Source organism: Trachemys scripta, chromosome 6, assembly GCF_013100865.1.
Source record: "Trachemys scripta elegans isolate TJP31775 chromosome 6, CAS_Tse_1.0, whole genome shotgun sequence".
NCBI classification, from domain to species: Eukaryota; Metazoa; Chordata; order Testudines; family Emydidae; genus Trachemys; species Trachemys scripta.
Window position 1 is genome coordinate 44,356,901 of NC_048303.1, and position 16,182 is coordinate 44,373,082.

The window sequence follows — 16,182 nt, forward strand, 5'->3', positions numbered from 1 at the left end:
GATAGCAGCCTTCAACTACCTGAAGGGGGATTCCAAAGAGGATGGAGCTCGGCTGTTCTCAGTGGTGGCAGATGACAGAACAAGGAGCCAATGGTCTCAAGTTGCAGTGGGGGAGGTCCAGGTTGGATATTAGGAAACACTATTTCACTAGGAGGGTGGTGAAGCACTGGAATGCATTACCTAGGGAGGTGGTGGAGTCTCCTTCCTTGGAGGTTTTTAAGGCCCGGCTTGACAAAGCCCTGGCTGGGATGATTTAGTTGGGAATTGGTCCTGCTTTGAGCAGGGGGTTGGACTAGATAACCTCTTGAGGTCCCTTCCAACCCTGATATTCTATGGAGTGTTCCACTAGACTCCAAATACTGCTGAATGGTTAGAAGCAAAAGCAGAAATAAGATGCCTCTTCTCTGCTTTGTATGTGTTTCTGGAGCGCTATGGCACATTGTAAAATCTCTTATTTGTTCCTTAAGGCACCATACAACTGTTAAACCTGCAAGAGCTTAAAACTGGGCAAGGATAATGAATGGATCATTCAAGCATGCCCCAGTCTAAAACTAAGGCACTACAACAGGCCATGTTTGACATATGGAGCCCCACAGGTAGAGGCCTGACAAACAGCATGTGAATAGTAGACATATGTCCCTCCATTGAAGCTCTCTGCCAATCACAGAAAGCATATGCAATGCATTAGAAGAACTGAATAAGAAGGTGGATGATACACTACAAAGCAGGTGACAATCGGACCAGATACTACTTTTTAGACAGCTACTGTCATGGGGAAAACTCAAGTTGGTAAACCAGAAAAATCAGGCAACTCTTATTTTATTTATTTAGATTTAACAGCAATACAAAAATACTCATACAGAAGCTCCGAGGCCACTAATAATAATTATACTTGCAATGACCACTCAGGCGCATTAAACGCTAATATACAAATAAATTAACTCCACCAGCCAGCAGCATTAAATAATCAAATAGAGATAAACGGGTTCCTCAGCTAACCAATTTAAATAAATAAATAAATAAATAAAAGGCTTGGAAAAGCCAATCACCACCTCTTCCTTCCATCCCAGGAACATATTCTCATCTTTCCTCTATCAAATAGTTTAAATTGGAGGGAGCAGAAAGAGACCCAGAGGCAAGAATCTGCCTTATTCTGCAGTACTGTTAATGGAAATAAGTCAACAGATTGCATTGTTGGGGGGAACCAGTGTGTATTAAGCAACCTGAGATTGCTGGATCCCTTAACTGTGGTCAGAAGGGAGAGCTCATGATATTTGTTGAAGTGTGGGTGCCTGGGGCTTGGTCATAGTTATTATTTAGATTATAGTAGTACCTAAAATGTGTTTGGAAAAGCCTAATAAAGACCAACAGAAGGTAGAGGAATGAGATGCCACATACAAAGAATCGGGGTGACCTTGGGTACAGCTTATTAGTTGCAAGTCAGTGTTTAAATTCATTTAATTTTAATGTTAAACATATTGAGGCACCTGCCCTCATCAATTTCCTCATCTCCACCTCCCTTCCACACCATTCCCTTGCTTCAGTTCCAGTGTCCTAACTCTTGTCGTCCTCCTCCTCCTCATGTTTCCTTCTCCTCACTTAAATGAGCAGTTCACTCGCATGAACCCAGTTCCTGCAGAACATCTGCAGAAAGGCTTCTCTGTAAGGGAAGAAGGATGATGTGGTGGAATTGGCACCTACCCTCCTCTTCTTCTGTGACTTAAAGCATGGATACCTAGCCTGTCTCCCCTTCTTTCACAGAAATGGAGACTGAATTGCACCATGGTAATGTTCTTAGAGGATGGTGAATTTCAGATAGTGATGAGGAGAGAATTCTGCTGTACAGAGGGTTCAGGTTTTCCAAGAGTCCAGATTTCTGCAGCAGCTTGTATTACATGCTGCTCCACCATGGCCCAGAATAACCACTCTGAACCAAATATAAGATTGGATATGTGGATGGAGAGATGAGTCTGAAACAGAGATACAGCAACCAGCTATCAATCTGGCATGCCACCAAAACAAGAGTTACCTGATGTGTGACCACACCTGCCAAGATCAGTGGGACCTCCAGATTGCTGGTAATAAAAGGCAAAAGCAAGTTTATGTAGATGGTGACATGAGGGAAGTAGTTCCTGGATTTTGTGTTCTGTATTTCAAGTACTTAGAACTCAGCCTCTAACTTAGGTGCAAGAGACCTGTGGAAGCTTCCACAGGAAAGACTGGCAGAGTACAGGGCAAGAGTGCTTGGCGTGGGGGGAGAGGTTACTTGACCTACCAATCTCCAGCTGAGAACCACCTCCTCCCCTGGCCTGCAGTCCTGTTGCAACCCACTTGCCCCTATTGCTAGTTCAGGAAGCAGCTAGATGCAGCTGCTTGTGAGGGAAATAGGCAAGAAAGAGTACTGAGCACAGAATTGCCTAATGCAGGAAGGAGTTACCTAGAAGAGGTAGGAGGCAGTCCTCTGTTCTTGTGTATAGTCAATGTATCTACAAGTTGGTGGTGCGTGAAAAGGTCATTGGCATCTCTCCTAATTTTCACAAGGAGCCTGGGATTTGCTTTTACTTTGTGTACACACAGTTTATGGTAACAATGTAATAATAGTCAGGAGCTGAAGTAAAACATTACAATCTCCCAACAACCCAAATGCTCCCTATGTAAATCGTTAGTCTCATTCAAATGAAATCATGCCTAAGTCTGGGTCTTCAGATATAGTCTATGGGCTTGTGGTGTGGCTGTTTACTATCCTCCTCTGGTTATTTAAGTCCATAAATGTGTATAGTTCATTTAAGCCTTTCTTGCCCTGCAACGCAGCTGAAATAGCAATGCTGTCACTGAGCTGGTCAAGACAATCTGCGGCTCAAGGCAAAACTTCAGTGTGCTGCCCCTCCTAGCAGGGTGGGAGGATATGTTGAGCCATCTGTTGGTTTGGTGGTGCCTAGTTTGTCTATAGCTAGAGTGACCTGTGCAAAGCCCTTCTGTTCTTGATTAATGCTGAAATGCACCTGCAATCTTGGCCCTGCAATTCTAGGCTCTGTTGCCGTCTTAGCAACGTCAAGATACTGAGCCTCATTCAGAACTTGTGCGCCAGTTTTATGCCACTTAACTCCATTGACCTCCCAGGAGTTACTCTCCAGTTACAGTGTTGGGAGGTCAGAAACCAATCTAGTGCTCCTAATTGCCAGAGCCCTCACAAGTAGCTCCAAGAACTTAGATACCATTGTGATAGGCCCTATGCATTAATTAGATAACTAGCGTACAAAGAATGCATGAAAAAGGAAGAAAATAAGGTAGTGATATTTTTCCTGAGTAGCCTATAAACAGAAACCAAACTTAAAATCTCTACAGAGAGATAACTCTAACCGCAATGGGGACACCCATTATCTTCCATTTGCCATGAAATGTTCCTAGATATCATGTAATAACTCCATGCAGTACAGTGGAATTTCCATCTCATATAGCAGGATCTTGTAGTATAGTGTATGCTAGCTTATAAGGTTTCTCATGCACTGTAGTCAATAACAACATTATCTTCTGTTCACAAACTATGTGCCAAATTCTTTTCAGATATATGGTTCCCTTAACTTAATTAAGAGCTGGATGCTTGCTGCAGAACATAGTTATTCTACCTGGATTTTATCTGGGATACCAGGATTAACACACACATTCTTTAAAATGTCAAGTGGGACTTTTACTGGCCACCAATGGCCAAGACATAAGGTTTATGGTTCCTCTGAATTAACGGATGTCAGCAGAACCCCTGGTCCCTTCCAGCGATACCTATGTTCTAATTTTAGTTTGATTTTTCCAAATCATCAGCTGCGCACTCTAGACTAGAGATTTGCTGTCATGCAAAACAGCTATAATTGACCTCTGTGGTCTGCAAGTGGGCACTCTGAGTCGATAGCATTTAGTTATACACCCTGGATTCAATTCTGCTCTGTTACACCAGTGAAGCCCAGCTGCATGGGGGCAGAATTTGCTCCTCCCCCCTCCATGCTTATGAGTGGATTAACTTTTTGTTAAATGTGTACTTGGAAGAATCTTGAGCTGCGTTCATGGCTTTATGAATGGGAAACGCTCAATATCCTTTCAATCAGCAGTGTCCAATGTTTGTAGCATGATAGTAGAACTTATTACCTCAAAGAAATCAAGAGACCACAATCCACCCTTAGGGGTGACAGATTCTCTGCCTTGTTTCACTCCCTTTGTGCCTCTCAGGCTGAGGAACAGCAGGGGAGGGACAGGAGCTGTTCAGAGTGCTCCCACCTCCCATCAGGATCCTGGCTGTAGTGGAAACAGTGGGAGGCACTCAGACAGATGAGACCCCCGAATGCATTCAAATACTTCCATTTAGAAATCACAGGGCATGGCTCTGGGAACACACACTGAACTCCTAGTCAAATACACATTTTCTTCTTAATCCAGTTGTCTCTGAAGGCCATGATTTAGAGCCTGGAGGATACAACAGATTTCATTTCTGATAAGCTGCAGATACGCACGTGTCAAACAAAAACATCTTCTGATGAACTGCCCTGGATTTGAACATTCTATGGACATTGGTACCATAAAATGTCAGTGTGTCTGGGGAGGGGCAACCAAGACTGTTTGGTGTTATCAGAGCTGTCTGCTCTCGGTGGGCAGTGGGGTGGAGAATCCCACTAGGTTTGTCAAGGGGGCAGGGTTGAGCCTCCTACAGAAAGTGTAGGCGAGCTGTTCCCCCTAGAGCCAGTGGATCATCTAATATCCATATAAGATCTTTGGGGAGAGCCACACAGAAATCCTGTGCTGCCACTCCAGATCCAGAGCCCCTGTCCTCCTCCTGGGTTGCTGACATTGGAAACTCCCCCACCCATTGCTGCTTTGAGAACTCCTTTGGAAGTGTATGTGATGTGGGGAGGAGGCGGTTTTATTTCCCAGCATAGAAGGCGACTGAGGCTGTTTTAGCTGGATTTGTTGTTGCTGGGTTGAGGGAATGATGTGTTCTGTTGGCCCTCCCTTTCTAGATTCTTCCCCACAAGCAGCACTCTGGATCCATGGAGGGTCCTTCCACAGGCTCCAAAGGATCAGAGCAAGGCTTCAGTGAAAGTTGTTGACTCCTGCTCTCGCAGAATGGGAGAGATCAGCATACAGAGCGTCCTCTCTGTGCTTTGATCTTTGAAGATCCTATTGTGACAGAATCTGACTGGCCACCCACAAAGGGATATTTGGAGAAGCTTGCGGGGTAGGCTGTGCTAGGCACATGGTACTGTATTTAAAGAGCTGTGACTCGGTTGAGTCACTGCAGTGATTATCATACTTTAACTTTATTTAGCATATTTCTCCAGAAGAATCTCAAGAGCAGGTTTCTGTTTACACTGTGCGGTGCCTTGTCTGGGGTTTCTCAAGTTAGTGGGTTGGTCTATAGACTAGTACGCTATGTGGGGCTATGTATCTTTCAGTAGGATTTCAACACCTTCTGCATTGTTGTATTAACTCTTAGCTCAGTAAAATAATCCTTGTTTATCCTGCCTCCATGGCTCCGTCTACACTGTTTTTGTTTTTTGTCACAATGTAACTACATGAGTGCAAACTCACAGTATAGATGCACTGCACTGCTATAAGTCTGGGGGTCACTCTGTGTGACTTACCCAGGTGAAGTACTGGGGTAAGATGTACAGGTGTAAGCCCTGTTTTGCACTGGTGTGCAAATAGCTGGGGTTTGCTCAGGTCTAACTACATCAGTGTTGCTACATTGGTGCTGACTTCTGTAGTCTGCCCAAGTTGGTGACAGCCGAGGAACAATCGCTGCTAAGGAAGGACATGATCCTGTTCTTGGACTGGATTTACAGCAGTGAAATTCCACTGACTTCGTTGGAGCAGCTCCTGATTTACTCCAGCATGAGATGTCTGGCTAGTATCCTACAGACAAAAAAGGGGGGTGGCTTGGGGGGGCTAGATTATGGGTTTAAGGTGTGTCCTTCCTTGTGGGTGAGTATCAGAGCAGTAGCAGTGTTAGTTTGAATCTGTAAAAAGCAACAGAGGGTCCTGTGGCACCTTTAAGACTAATAGAAGTATTGGGAGCATAAGCTTTCATGCAAGTCTTGCATCTGAAAAAGTGAGGTTCTTACCCACGAAAGCTTATGCTCCCAATACATCTGTTAGTCTTAAAGGTGCCACAGGACCCTCTGTTGCTTCCTTGTGGGGGTTATGATGCAGCTGCACTGAAGGGGGAGCCCCTAGGGAACTGCAAAATTCCTCCACAGCCTCTGGAGGAGTGCATGATGGAGCGGCAGCCCACCACCAATTTGAAGGGCATAGTGTGTATCCAGCTCAACATGTATGTCTGTACTGAGAAGAGCAGGCTTCACCTTCTTTGGGTTGTCTACAGCCACTTGGGTTAGCCTGGAGCATCCCTACATTCAGGGAGTGCAAGGACAGTAACTGTAGTTGACCCCTGTTGCAACAACACAAGGAAAAGAGGCTCCTCCGCTCTTTCTTCTCTCTTACCCCCTTAGACAAGGCCATCATAAACTGCCAGATTATTTGTGGTTGTCATATTTATAAAACTGCTCAAACCTCTGTCTTGCAAAAACCCCACAGGAACAGAGGAGGATGCAGCTGTGAATCCATCTAAACTGGTCTATAAGTGGCCAAACCCACATGCAGAGAATAGCATAATAGGTCATGTGAAATAAGATGCCTGTTGATGGTTTCTGCTCTGAAAATCTGGCAGTTAGTGGTTAGCACATACCTTGAAACAGGCTGGTTCATATGCCCTTTCCATACTTGTATCCTGTCTCACATAACTGTGGATGTTCTCATTAGCCAGATAAATACCTAAGCCTACAAAGCTGCTGAGCTCTCGGCCTCTGATACAACATATAATGATCCTGTCACAAGGTTAGAAAGTGTTTCCTCAATCAGTTTTAAATGTGTTACTTATCAGTTTTATGGCGTTCTTGCATTATGTGGAAAGGTAAATTTACCTTTTCTCATTACTATCTACACTGCTAGCAAGTCCCCGCTCTAACTTAGACAGTCTGGATAGTCAGTGCAGAGTAGTGAGGGCTACAAGATGTAATAAGCCTTCACTGAGTCCTTAAGGATTATCCTTAGGCAGGTAGATGAATTACTACACCTACCAGGTGGCATAACCTTGGCGGGACCCAATAAGATGGAGCCTTCAAAAGAAGGTAAAAAGAACAGGAGTACTTGTGGCACCTTAGAGATTAACAAATTTATTAGAGCATAAGCTTTCATGGACTACAGCCCACTTCTTCTGAAACCTGTCAAAAGAAGGTAGTGACTCCCACCTCCTTTCCTACCATAACAATCCTACATAAGGGGAAAAAATATTGACCCTGCATGCAATACATAAGGAAAATGGAACTTAAAAAGCGGAATGGTATAAGCACCTGTGATTGGATTAGATAATGAGAGGCCCCGGAGAAGGGTAAACTTGGGCATTTCTGTTCTATTCTGTATAGGTTCTTATACCACTCTAATCATCATAGGATCTGCGCACCTTCCAGTAGCACATTAAGCGTCATGACTAAGACTACAATTTTGTCACAGGGGTCATGGAAGTCACTGAATCCGTGACTTTGAAAGACCTCTGTGACTTCAGCCCCAGCGCCTAGGAGCTGCAGGGTCCTCCCGCAGCAGCAGGGAGCTGTGAGGTATACCTGCCATCTGAGGCAGCGGGGCCCCCAAGCTCTAAGCCACCATGGACAGCGGGGGTATCCCGCATCTCCCTGCCACTGCAAGCAGCAGAGGGGGGACCCTTGCAGCTCCCTGCTGCCGCTGGGGGCAGGGGGACCCTGCAGCTCTGAGCTGTGGGTGGAGGGGGGCTAATGGCTTCATGCCCAGGTTTATCCCATTGCTGTAAACCAGATGGGAAGTGATGAAAGTGTGTCTAACTGAGGCCAGCTCATCATCCACCAGGATGGGACAGGGTCTCCTAGCCAACAGGAGATAGTAGAAAGCATTTCTTGCAGATGCTGCTATGTGAGAACTTAATGTCAGTGAAGAATCCAACAGCACTCTTAAGCTATTGACTGAATTGACCAATTGGGTGTGTGTGCCTTCAGTCAAAGGAGTCTGCACACTCTTAAAAGTGCTTTCCTTTGCCCACCAGCAGGGCTCAGCTTCAGCCAGTTGTTCTTCATCCATGAGCTGATCTCATCCAAGCATTGGGCCATCTTGGTGGTAGTGGTGTGGTCGTAAATGGTGGAGAATAGGTAGAGTTGTCTCATCTTCATATTGTTGGCACTTGAGTCCATGTAGTCTGACCAGTTCATCACTGGCCATGGATAGATGCTGAATAGGACCAGAGAGAGAATTTATCCTTGTGGAACCCCATAAATGAAGAGTCTAGTCATGGAGGTTCAATTTCCTATCACTATTCTTTGAATACACCCCTCCAGGAAGGACTCAGGTGATTTCAGTGCATTAACCTGGACCCCTGCCACCTCTCTGAGGCAGGATAGCAGTATCTCAGGTCAAGAATGTTGAATGCTGCAGAGATGTCCAGGAGGATGAGAATGGATGTCTGCCCTCTATCCATTGTCAGGAGAAGATTATCCATCAGTGCCACTAAAACTGTTTTTTGTCCCAGATCCTGGCCGGAATCCAGATTGTGCCAGGTCTAAGATATTGACTTCAGTCAGGAGAGTTTGTAGTTGACCTTTGACTAGCATCTCTATGAGCTAGCTCAGGAATGGAAGGTTTGAGATACTGGGTGGTAGTTGGCTAGAACCAATGCATTTGGGTTGGCTTCTTCAGTGTTGATAACACTACTGCATGTCTGAAGGAACAGTTCCTTAATTGAATTAGACCTTACCTTAGACCTTAATCCATCCCATGCTTTGCTGCACATTGGACTGTGGTATTAAGTGGTGGTTTGGGTTTATTCCAGAGACTGGGCTCTGTGCTTTCAAACCGGTACCTTCAGCATGTATAGCCCTCCCTAACTGGCTTTCAAATGACAAATACCAAAGGCGCCTTGCTGCCACGACCGCTGCCCCCACCATTATTCTCACTACCACTATAACCACCACCCCTATAACAAATCCTAATACAAACAATACTGTATACTCTAATAAAACCCAATGGCCAAGGCCCTTACACCTTAGTAATCCCTATGGGATGGTGCCAATAGTGCAGCAGCAATTTAAAACATTTATAAAGGCCAACCATATAATAAAAAAATAAAGCAACTAAAAAAGGCCACAGGTCTTATTATTAAAGCACAGTTAACCCAAGTACATGCTGGGATTAGTAAATTACATGTTATTTCTGCCCTTAGCTCAATAACCCAAAAGCTGTTAACAAAAATAGTATTAAATATCACAAAGGCAAAAAAAAAAATTGCAGTGGAATCTAGCATGTTTTCTTAAAAAAAAAAAGAAAGAAAAAAAGGGGTGGGGGGGGTGGGGGGGGGGAGATTTTTCTGAATGACCAGCTTATGGCCATTCAAAGTAATGTCAAGCAGCATCAGGCGTGGCCTACTGCCCTTACAGTGCTTCAGAAATGCCATCTAATTTGTGGCCATAGAAACGTACCTAAAAGATTTTCTGGATGGAAGTACAGACATTCGCAGTGCTCCTTCCAAGCATACAGGCCAGTTAAAGGGGTGTGTCACTGTTCATAACAATGTTTTTAAAAAAAAAAAAAAAAAAAAAAAAAAAAAACTATCCTAACAGAACACCTGCTTTTCCAAGCTAATAGTAGCTTTGTGTATATTAAGGCCACCACTTTGCAAGACATACATTTTAATCTCACCACTGCTGAAGGAAATAATATCATTTATTGGCCTGCAAATAAAATTCTACAATCAGCCTTTAGGTTCCAAATACCCTTTAATTGGACTGTTTTAGCACCTAATCATTCCAATATTTGCCTTTACTCCTACCAAAGGTTCAAAAAATTTCTAAATTATAAGGGCAAATTCATATGCTCCAAAATATATATCAAATTAAAAACTATGCTTTTCTTACAGCCTATAAAGTGTCTATATACTAAGTATAATGTATTGTGTTCTGTGACTAAAGTTGTACAACAACCCCATTATATTATTACAATAAAAATGTTAATGCTTTTATTGTTGTTGTTTAGTTTAAAGTTAAGTTGTTGTTGTAAAAAATGTACTAATAGCACCTTCCATGTTCATACTAACCACGCTTTGTCATTGTATTTAATTAAACCCCCAAAAGTTATACTGTATCATGTAAGCTAAAGTCAAAAATACAAAGTTTAATAAAAATAAAAGTTTAGAATTAATAGCTGTGCTAAAAGCACAAAAGTGGGGAGTATGGAAGTTGGGAAAAGAGCAGACATCTTAGTCTTCCAGGAAGAGCAACAGTCAGGCTAACTAACAGCTAATAACACAAGACTTCCAAGCAGGGCCTGGGTGAGTGGAAAAGAACTGTAAAAGATGCTGGTTTTCAACCTTGTGTTAAATAAAAATAAAATGCAAAGTGTAGCAAAAATTGCTTAAAAAACGAATATGTATAAACAAAATGCAGTTGTTGATCATTACTGTATGTCACAAAAGGTATAAATGCCTGCCTTAATTGTTTATCTGACGGAGACCTGCCTCGGGAGGGGAACCCCTGCCCATGAGTACTCTCCGCTTGCAAGTGTTTAATAAATAAATAAAGCTGCCTCTGGCATGTTGCAACCAACCTCAAAGAAAGAACTTGTTGTTCTCCCACAGCCCTAATATTGTGTAATAAGTGCATCTGAATTATTTGCACCCTCAATAAATGTCACTTGGACTGAATATATGGTTGCACCTGCAGAGCAGGTACATGGATATCTAAGTGACTAATCGTACCCACTTATAATTGTGCCCACAATTTTATCCTTTGCAGTTTTTTGCATTTGTAAAATCATGAGTGCAAAAACAGAGTCTAGGTAAGCCTGGGCTGAAAATGTGCACCAAAGGACCCATTTTGCCCTCACATAAACTCCCACTGAATTTGATGGGAGGTTTGCTCTTATAATTGAAATCCAGATTAGAGGCACAAAGGGCTGGACACTTGGGTTCAGCTATACTGGTGCAGGAACTGACCTGAGGAGGGAGGAAATAGTGGCTGTAAGCCATCTACACACCCTGCCCCAATCCTGGAGCTAACTGGAGGTTGTTTTGGACTCTAGGATAATGTAGAGCAGCTCTAAGGCTAAGTTGCTACAGAATTATAGGTCATTAGGAGTTGTTACACCAGCTCCTTTCACCCACCCACCTCTAGCCTGCCTATGACATGGAGTGCTGGGGATAGAAGTATAGAGACAGTTACACTGGCTTTATGCCACCTATGGATTCCCCTAATCCTGAGGCCAGATACTGTGTTCAAAAGCTATTCTAAAATCATCTTATAGTTATTAGTGTATTAATCAACCCATTCTGAGGCTGAGGTGCTCCTAATCTTGTAGCAGTTTTGTAAACCAAAAACAGAAGAGTACTTCCTTTGCACATTTCCTGAAGAAGGCTTTGCCACAGCAGTTTGCACGTGTAGCCTTTTCTGACTGTTCAGTTCCATATTTTTCAAATTCAACAAAACATATGACCATAACGTAGCAAAGCTGTCTTCTGCCCTTTCCCTTCCTATTAACCACCCACCCATACAGCGGTAGCTAAACAGTTCCTTTTAGGGAGAAAACGTTGCAGACTGCTGTATGCATGAGCAGTTCCATTAAGAGGGAAAATGGAGTTATAACTAAGACTGCACCTGGATGCAGACTCCTGTCTCATTTTAATCCAGTAATAGACACGATGCTCTTCACACTCTGCTGCTGAAAGCAAAAAAACACGTGGAGAAAGGATCATTGTGTTTCACTTGCGTTGCAATAAAATCTAAGTTTGAAAGCGGTTACATAGCAGATGGCTTTTAATATGCTGTTGCACATCCGAGACCTCGGCAGTTCCTTTGCAGCAGTCTCCCAGAGCTCCAGGAGGCAGAAGGGTGCATTGTGTGCTCCCCTACATTGCTGCCAGGGCTATGACCCAGTCTCACCGCCACTTCCTTTGCGGCAGTTGCTGCCACCATGCAGGAGCAGCCCTTGCCCCTCAAGGGAGGGCAAGGTCTTCTGTGCCAGGATCAGCCATAGCTGGAGGTGATGGGGGGAAGTGCCTTTCCCCTCCTCCCCCCTTGTACACCCACACATTGGCCAGCCCCAATGCTATCGATAAAGAGGATGCTCTGTCTGATTTTTAAAGCACTGGCTTTAATTCTTTATTTTTAATTTTAAAAAGCAATATTTAAAATATCTGAATGAAATCAATATCCACTATTAACTGACCTGTAGAGAAATAACTATATGGTTCTGATCCTGCTTCCACTGAATTCAATAGGATTTTAGCTAAGGGGCTAAATTCAGCCCCACCCCCTAGTAGCACAGAGATGAAAATTGCACTTCTGCAATACCCCCAGGGACTGCTGCTGGTTTCTTCCTTGGAGGAGCACAAGTGGAGATGAAAGGGAGTTGGCAAATCAACCATGTCATACAGACACCCTTACTCAGGCTGAATAGTATCTTACTCTGCAGTGTTCCATTGACTTCACTGGGCTAATTCAGCATGAAGAATGAGTTGGTGCAAACAAGGCTGGCAAAATCTAGCCCTGAATTAACATGCTTATGATTTGCTGCTACTAAGTGAGGTTTAATATAAGAAAATAATAAAGAGTTTTCCATGCCCTATCTTTCTGCTATCATTGTTTTTAAGCTGTAGCCAAATCAATGCAGTTTTGTTTCTGGCAGAAGCTGGAATTATCTTTATTGTATCCTTCCATGATTAAAATCTCACTATATTGCTATCTTCCTACAGAATGAAGAGATATAAGTGTCCCTTGAAGTATCCCATGAGACAAAAGATCCTGATCTTGTTTTTAGCAGTGTGGCTGTTTGCACTTCTGAAACTCCTCAATGTTGAAAGACTCTTATTCCCTCAAAAAGGTATTTATTTAGTTGAGCACTTCTTAAGCACTTCTTCTTATGTTAAAAACAAATACTCCCATCTTAGAAACAACTTCCAGTATGAAATTAACTGTTCGTGTATATATGAACAAGAACCCAGTGAAATTGGCAAGAGTTTAGAGATAAGAAGAAAAGACATAATTGATTTAGAAGATGAAGACGTTATAGCTATGACCCGCGATTGTCAGGTGTATCGTACACTTAGAGGATACCACCTAAAGCCTGTTTCCTTGGAGGAGGAAAGTTTCCCATTAGCCTACTCTTTGGTTGTTCACAAAGATGCAATAATGGTTGAAAGACTCATACACACAATATACAGCCATCAAAATATTTACTGCATCCATTATGACCAAAAGTCTGCTAATACTTTCAAATGTGCTATGGACAATTTAGCTAAGTGCTTCCCCAATGTTTTCATTGCATCTAAATTGGAGACCGTGGAATATGCACACATTTCTAGGCTCCAAGCAGATTTTAATTGTTTGTCCGACTTGATGAGGTCGTCGGTTCCATGGAAGTATGTTATTAATTTGTGTGGTCAAGACTTTCCTTTGAGGTCAAACTTTGAATTGGTATCTGATTTGAAGAAACTCAATGGAGGAAACATGCTGGAGACTGTAAAGCCAAGTAGCAGCAAAAGGGAACGATTCACATATCATTATGAACTTAAGAGCGTGCCTTATAAATACATGCAGATGCCTGTAAAAACCAACATTTCGAAAGATCCACCACCTCATAACATTGAGGTTTTTGTAGGCAGTGCCTATTTTGTTTTAAGTCGGGCATTCATCCAATATACCTTTGAAAAATCTCTTGCTAAAGATTTTTTTGAATGGTCCAAGGACACGTATTCTCCAGATGAACATTTCTGGGCAACCCTTGCACGTGTGCCTGGAATACCTGGGGAGATTTCAAGGTCAGCTCACGATGTAACAGACCTGCAAAGCAAGACTCGCCTGGTGAAATGGAATTACCTGGAGGACCACTTGTATCCTCCTTGTACTGGCACCCATATTCGCAGTGTGTGCATCTATGGAGCTGCAGAATTAAGGTGGCTTATAAATTATGGACACTGGTTTGCCAATAAATTTGACTCCAAAGTGGACCCCGTTTTAATAAAATGCTTGGCAGAAAAACTTGCCAAACAACAGAAGGAATGGGTTGATTTGTCTTCCGAAAGCTCCTTCATGCACAGAAGTTCTGCAGATGTTTCACTATAGCAGTACACTACACTCAGTAGTCAGTGTTATCCAGAGTCTGACGCTCCATTGCCTTGGGGTGTAAAATGCTACCAAATCAGAATGCTCCTTCTGCACAAGTGTAAATGACTACACAAGGTGCAATGGAGAGTCAGCCCCAGATGTGATGTTATATGTCATGCCCTTTAAGGATCATTGTATAATTCACCAAAACAACACTGTGTCCTTAATATCTTTCAAGGTGATTCTTATAAAAATCAGCTCCACTTTTGAATGTTTTTTGCGGGGGCTGTGGCACTATTTGTGGTAATGGAATGCTTCAAATTGAGCCTGCCTGCGCAATAGCTAGGATAAGTCCTCATGTCTGTCCTCCTTATTCCCCTCTTCTTCTTTAAAAGATTTGAAACATAGGAAGGAAGATGTCCAGGTATGCTACCTCAGGAAAGCTGGAAGGAAAAAACCCAAAACTAAAATGAGTCTAAAGAGAAAGTCTGATGACCACTGAGCCATAAGCCTGATCCTGTGATCCCTCCACTCCCAGTCAGTGGGAGATGATGGAGTTTAGCCATTTGCAGGATTAGACCCATAACAATGATTTTTGCAATGTGAATATGATTGGATGATATAAGAGAAGAGAGATCCTGGAACCTTGCCCACTGCATTGGAAGTAGCAGTGTTCTCACCTAGCTGTCTGTCTCTGTATTTAGTTTTCCCCTCTATTAATTTCATGCTTCCACACACTTTTCTGTACCTGTGAATTATGTGATGGTTGATAGAGGCAGCATTACACATGGCAGTTCTTTTGAAGTCTGTATGTATTCACCGGAAATGACAGCTTTCAGAGCTCTACCTAACAGAAATCAGTGCCAGAAAATGTATTATTCTAGTTCAGTTGCCATCTCTTCCATTAGAAACTTCCTCCTGCAAAACCACAGTCATTCAGGTGAGGGACACCATTTTAGGGTGGTGCACTGGGTCTATGTAGATACAGTAGGTAACAAATGCAGCTTTTAATTAGCATTCAGCAGTTTGGTGTTACATTAAAATGCAAAGTATTGACAAGTCCAGATTTTGTCCTAGCCACAGGCCCAGATCCTGAGATGGGGCTGAGGTGCACTCAGTGCAGCTCAGGAGGGGGCTGTGCAGAAGTGGCTTTATGCCACCTTTGTGCTTCCCTGGTCCTGGGCTGATCTGTGGCAGGCCAGGCTCCCACTTCAACTTAGAACCCACTTGCTTCAAATTGCTCTGGCTGCCTGTGGCCCCAAAGGTTATCTTAGTAGCCGTGGATCTTGGGGCATGATGGAGCCCTCGCCATCCCCTTCTCTCAGCTATGCCCCCTACACTGGGGGCAGGGCCGGCTCCAGGCACCAGCCCACCAAGCATGTGCTTGGGGCGGCACCTGGAGGGGGGCAGCACGGCGCTCCGGACCAAGAGCAGGGCCGCGACTGGGCTCGCCGCCCTCCTCGCGGCGCTCTGGCCGCCGGGGAGAGTGGAGCCCCGGCTGGGCTCTCCGCCCTCCTCCCGGCGCTCCGGCCGCCGGGGAGAGCGGAGCCGCAGCGGGCTTGCCGCCTTTCCCCGGAGCTCTGGCCACCAGGGAGAGCGGAGCCCCAGCCGGGCTCTCCGCCCTCCTCCCGGCGCTCTGGCTGCCAGCGCAGCTGTGGCGGGCTCGGCGCCCTCGGGGGGGGGGGGCTTTTTTGCCTGGGGCGGCAAAAAAGCCAGAGCCGGCCCTGACTGGGGGCCAGGAAAGGTGATGGTGTAGGAGTTTCTACAGCAGCTGTTGTAACCCCCAAGTCCCACTATGCAGGGGGAAGTCATCTGAGCCCTGGATCTGTGACCAGAATAGCTTTGTACTGTCCTAGTACAGCCCAGGATCTGGTCGCAATGTTCAATAACAGTATTGCTCTTGTCTTTATCTATCCATAAACTGCTGCAGTAATACCATGCCCTGTTGTCTCATTTACAGACAGGACCAGAACTACCCTTGATGCACAGCATTCATGGAAAGTGTTTAGCTGATTACATAAAA

General features: G+C 44.1%; 1 protein-coding gene across 6 annotated transcripts in view; it reads left to right on the forward strand.

Annotated features, from left to right (window-relative positions):
• GCNT4 (glucosaminyl (N-acetyl) transferase 4) overlaps positions 1-15,583 on the forward strand; it is a 30,029-nt gene extending 14,446 nt beyond the window's left edge. For 4 of the 6 annotated variants that reach the window (XM_034773234.1, XM_034773230.1, XM_034773233.1 and 1 more), the window contains exon 3: positions 12,809-15,583. In XM_034773234.1, coding sequence (XP_034629125.1) covers positions 12,810-14,177 — 1,368 coding nt within the window. In that variant the 5' untranslated portion in view covers position 12,809 and the 3' untranslated portion in view covers positions 14,178-15,583. Of the gene's footprint in view, positions 1-467; positions 729-5,003; positions 6,029-12,808 lie in introns of those variants that run through there. The other 2 variants (XM_034773236.1, XR_004646077.1) reach the window with 2 other exon arrangements.
• Positions 15,584-16,182: the final 599 nt, after the last annotated feature.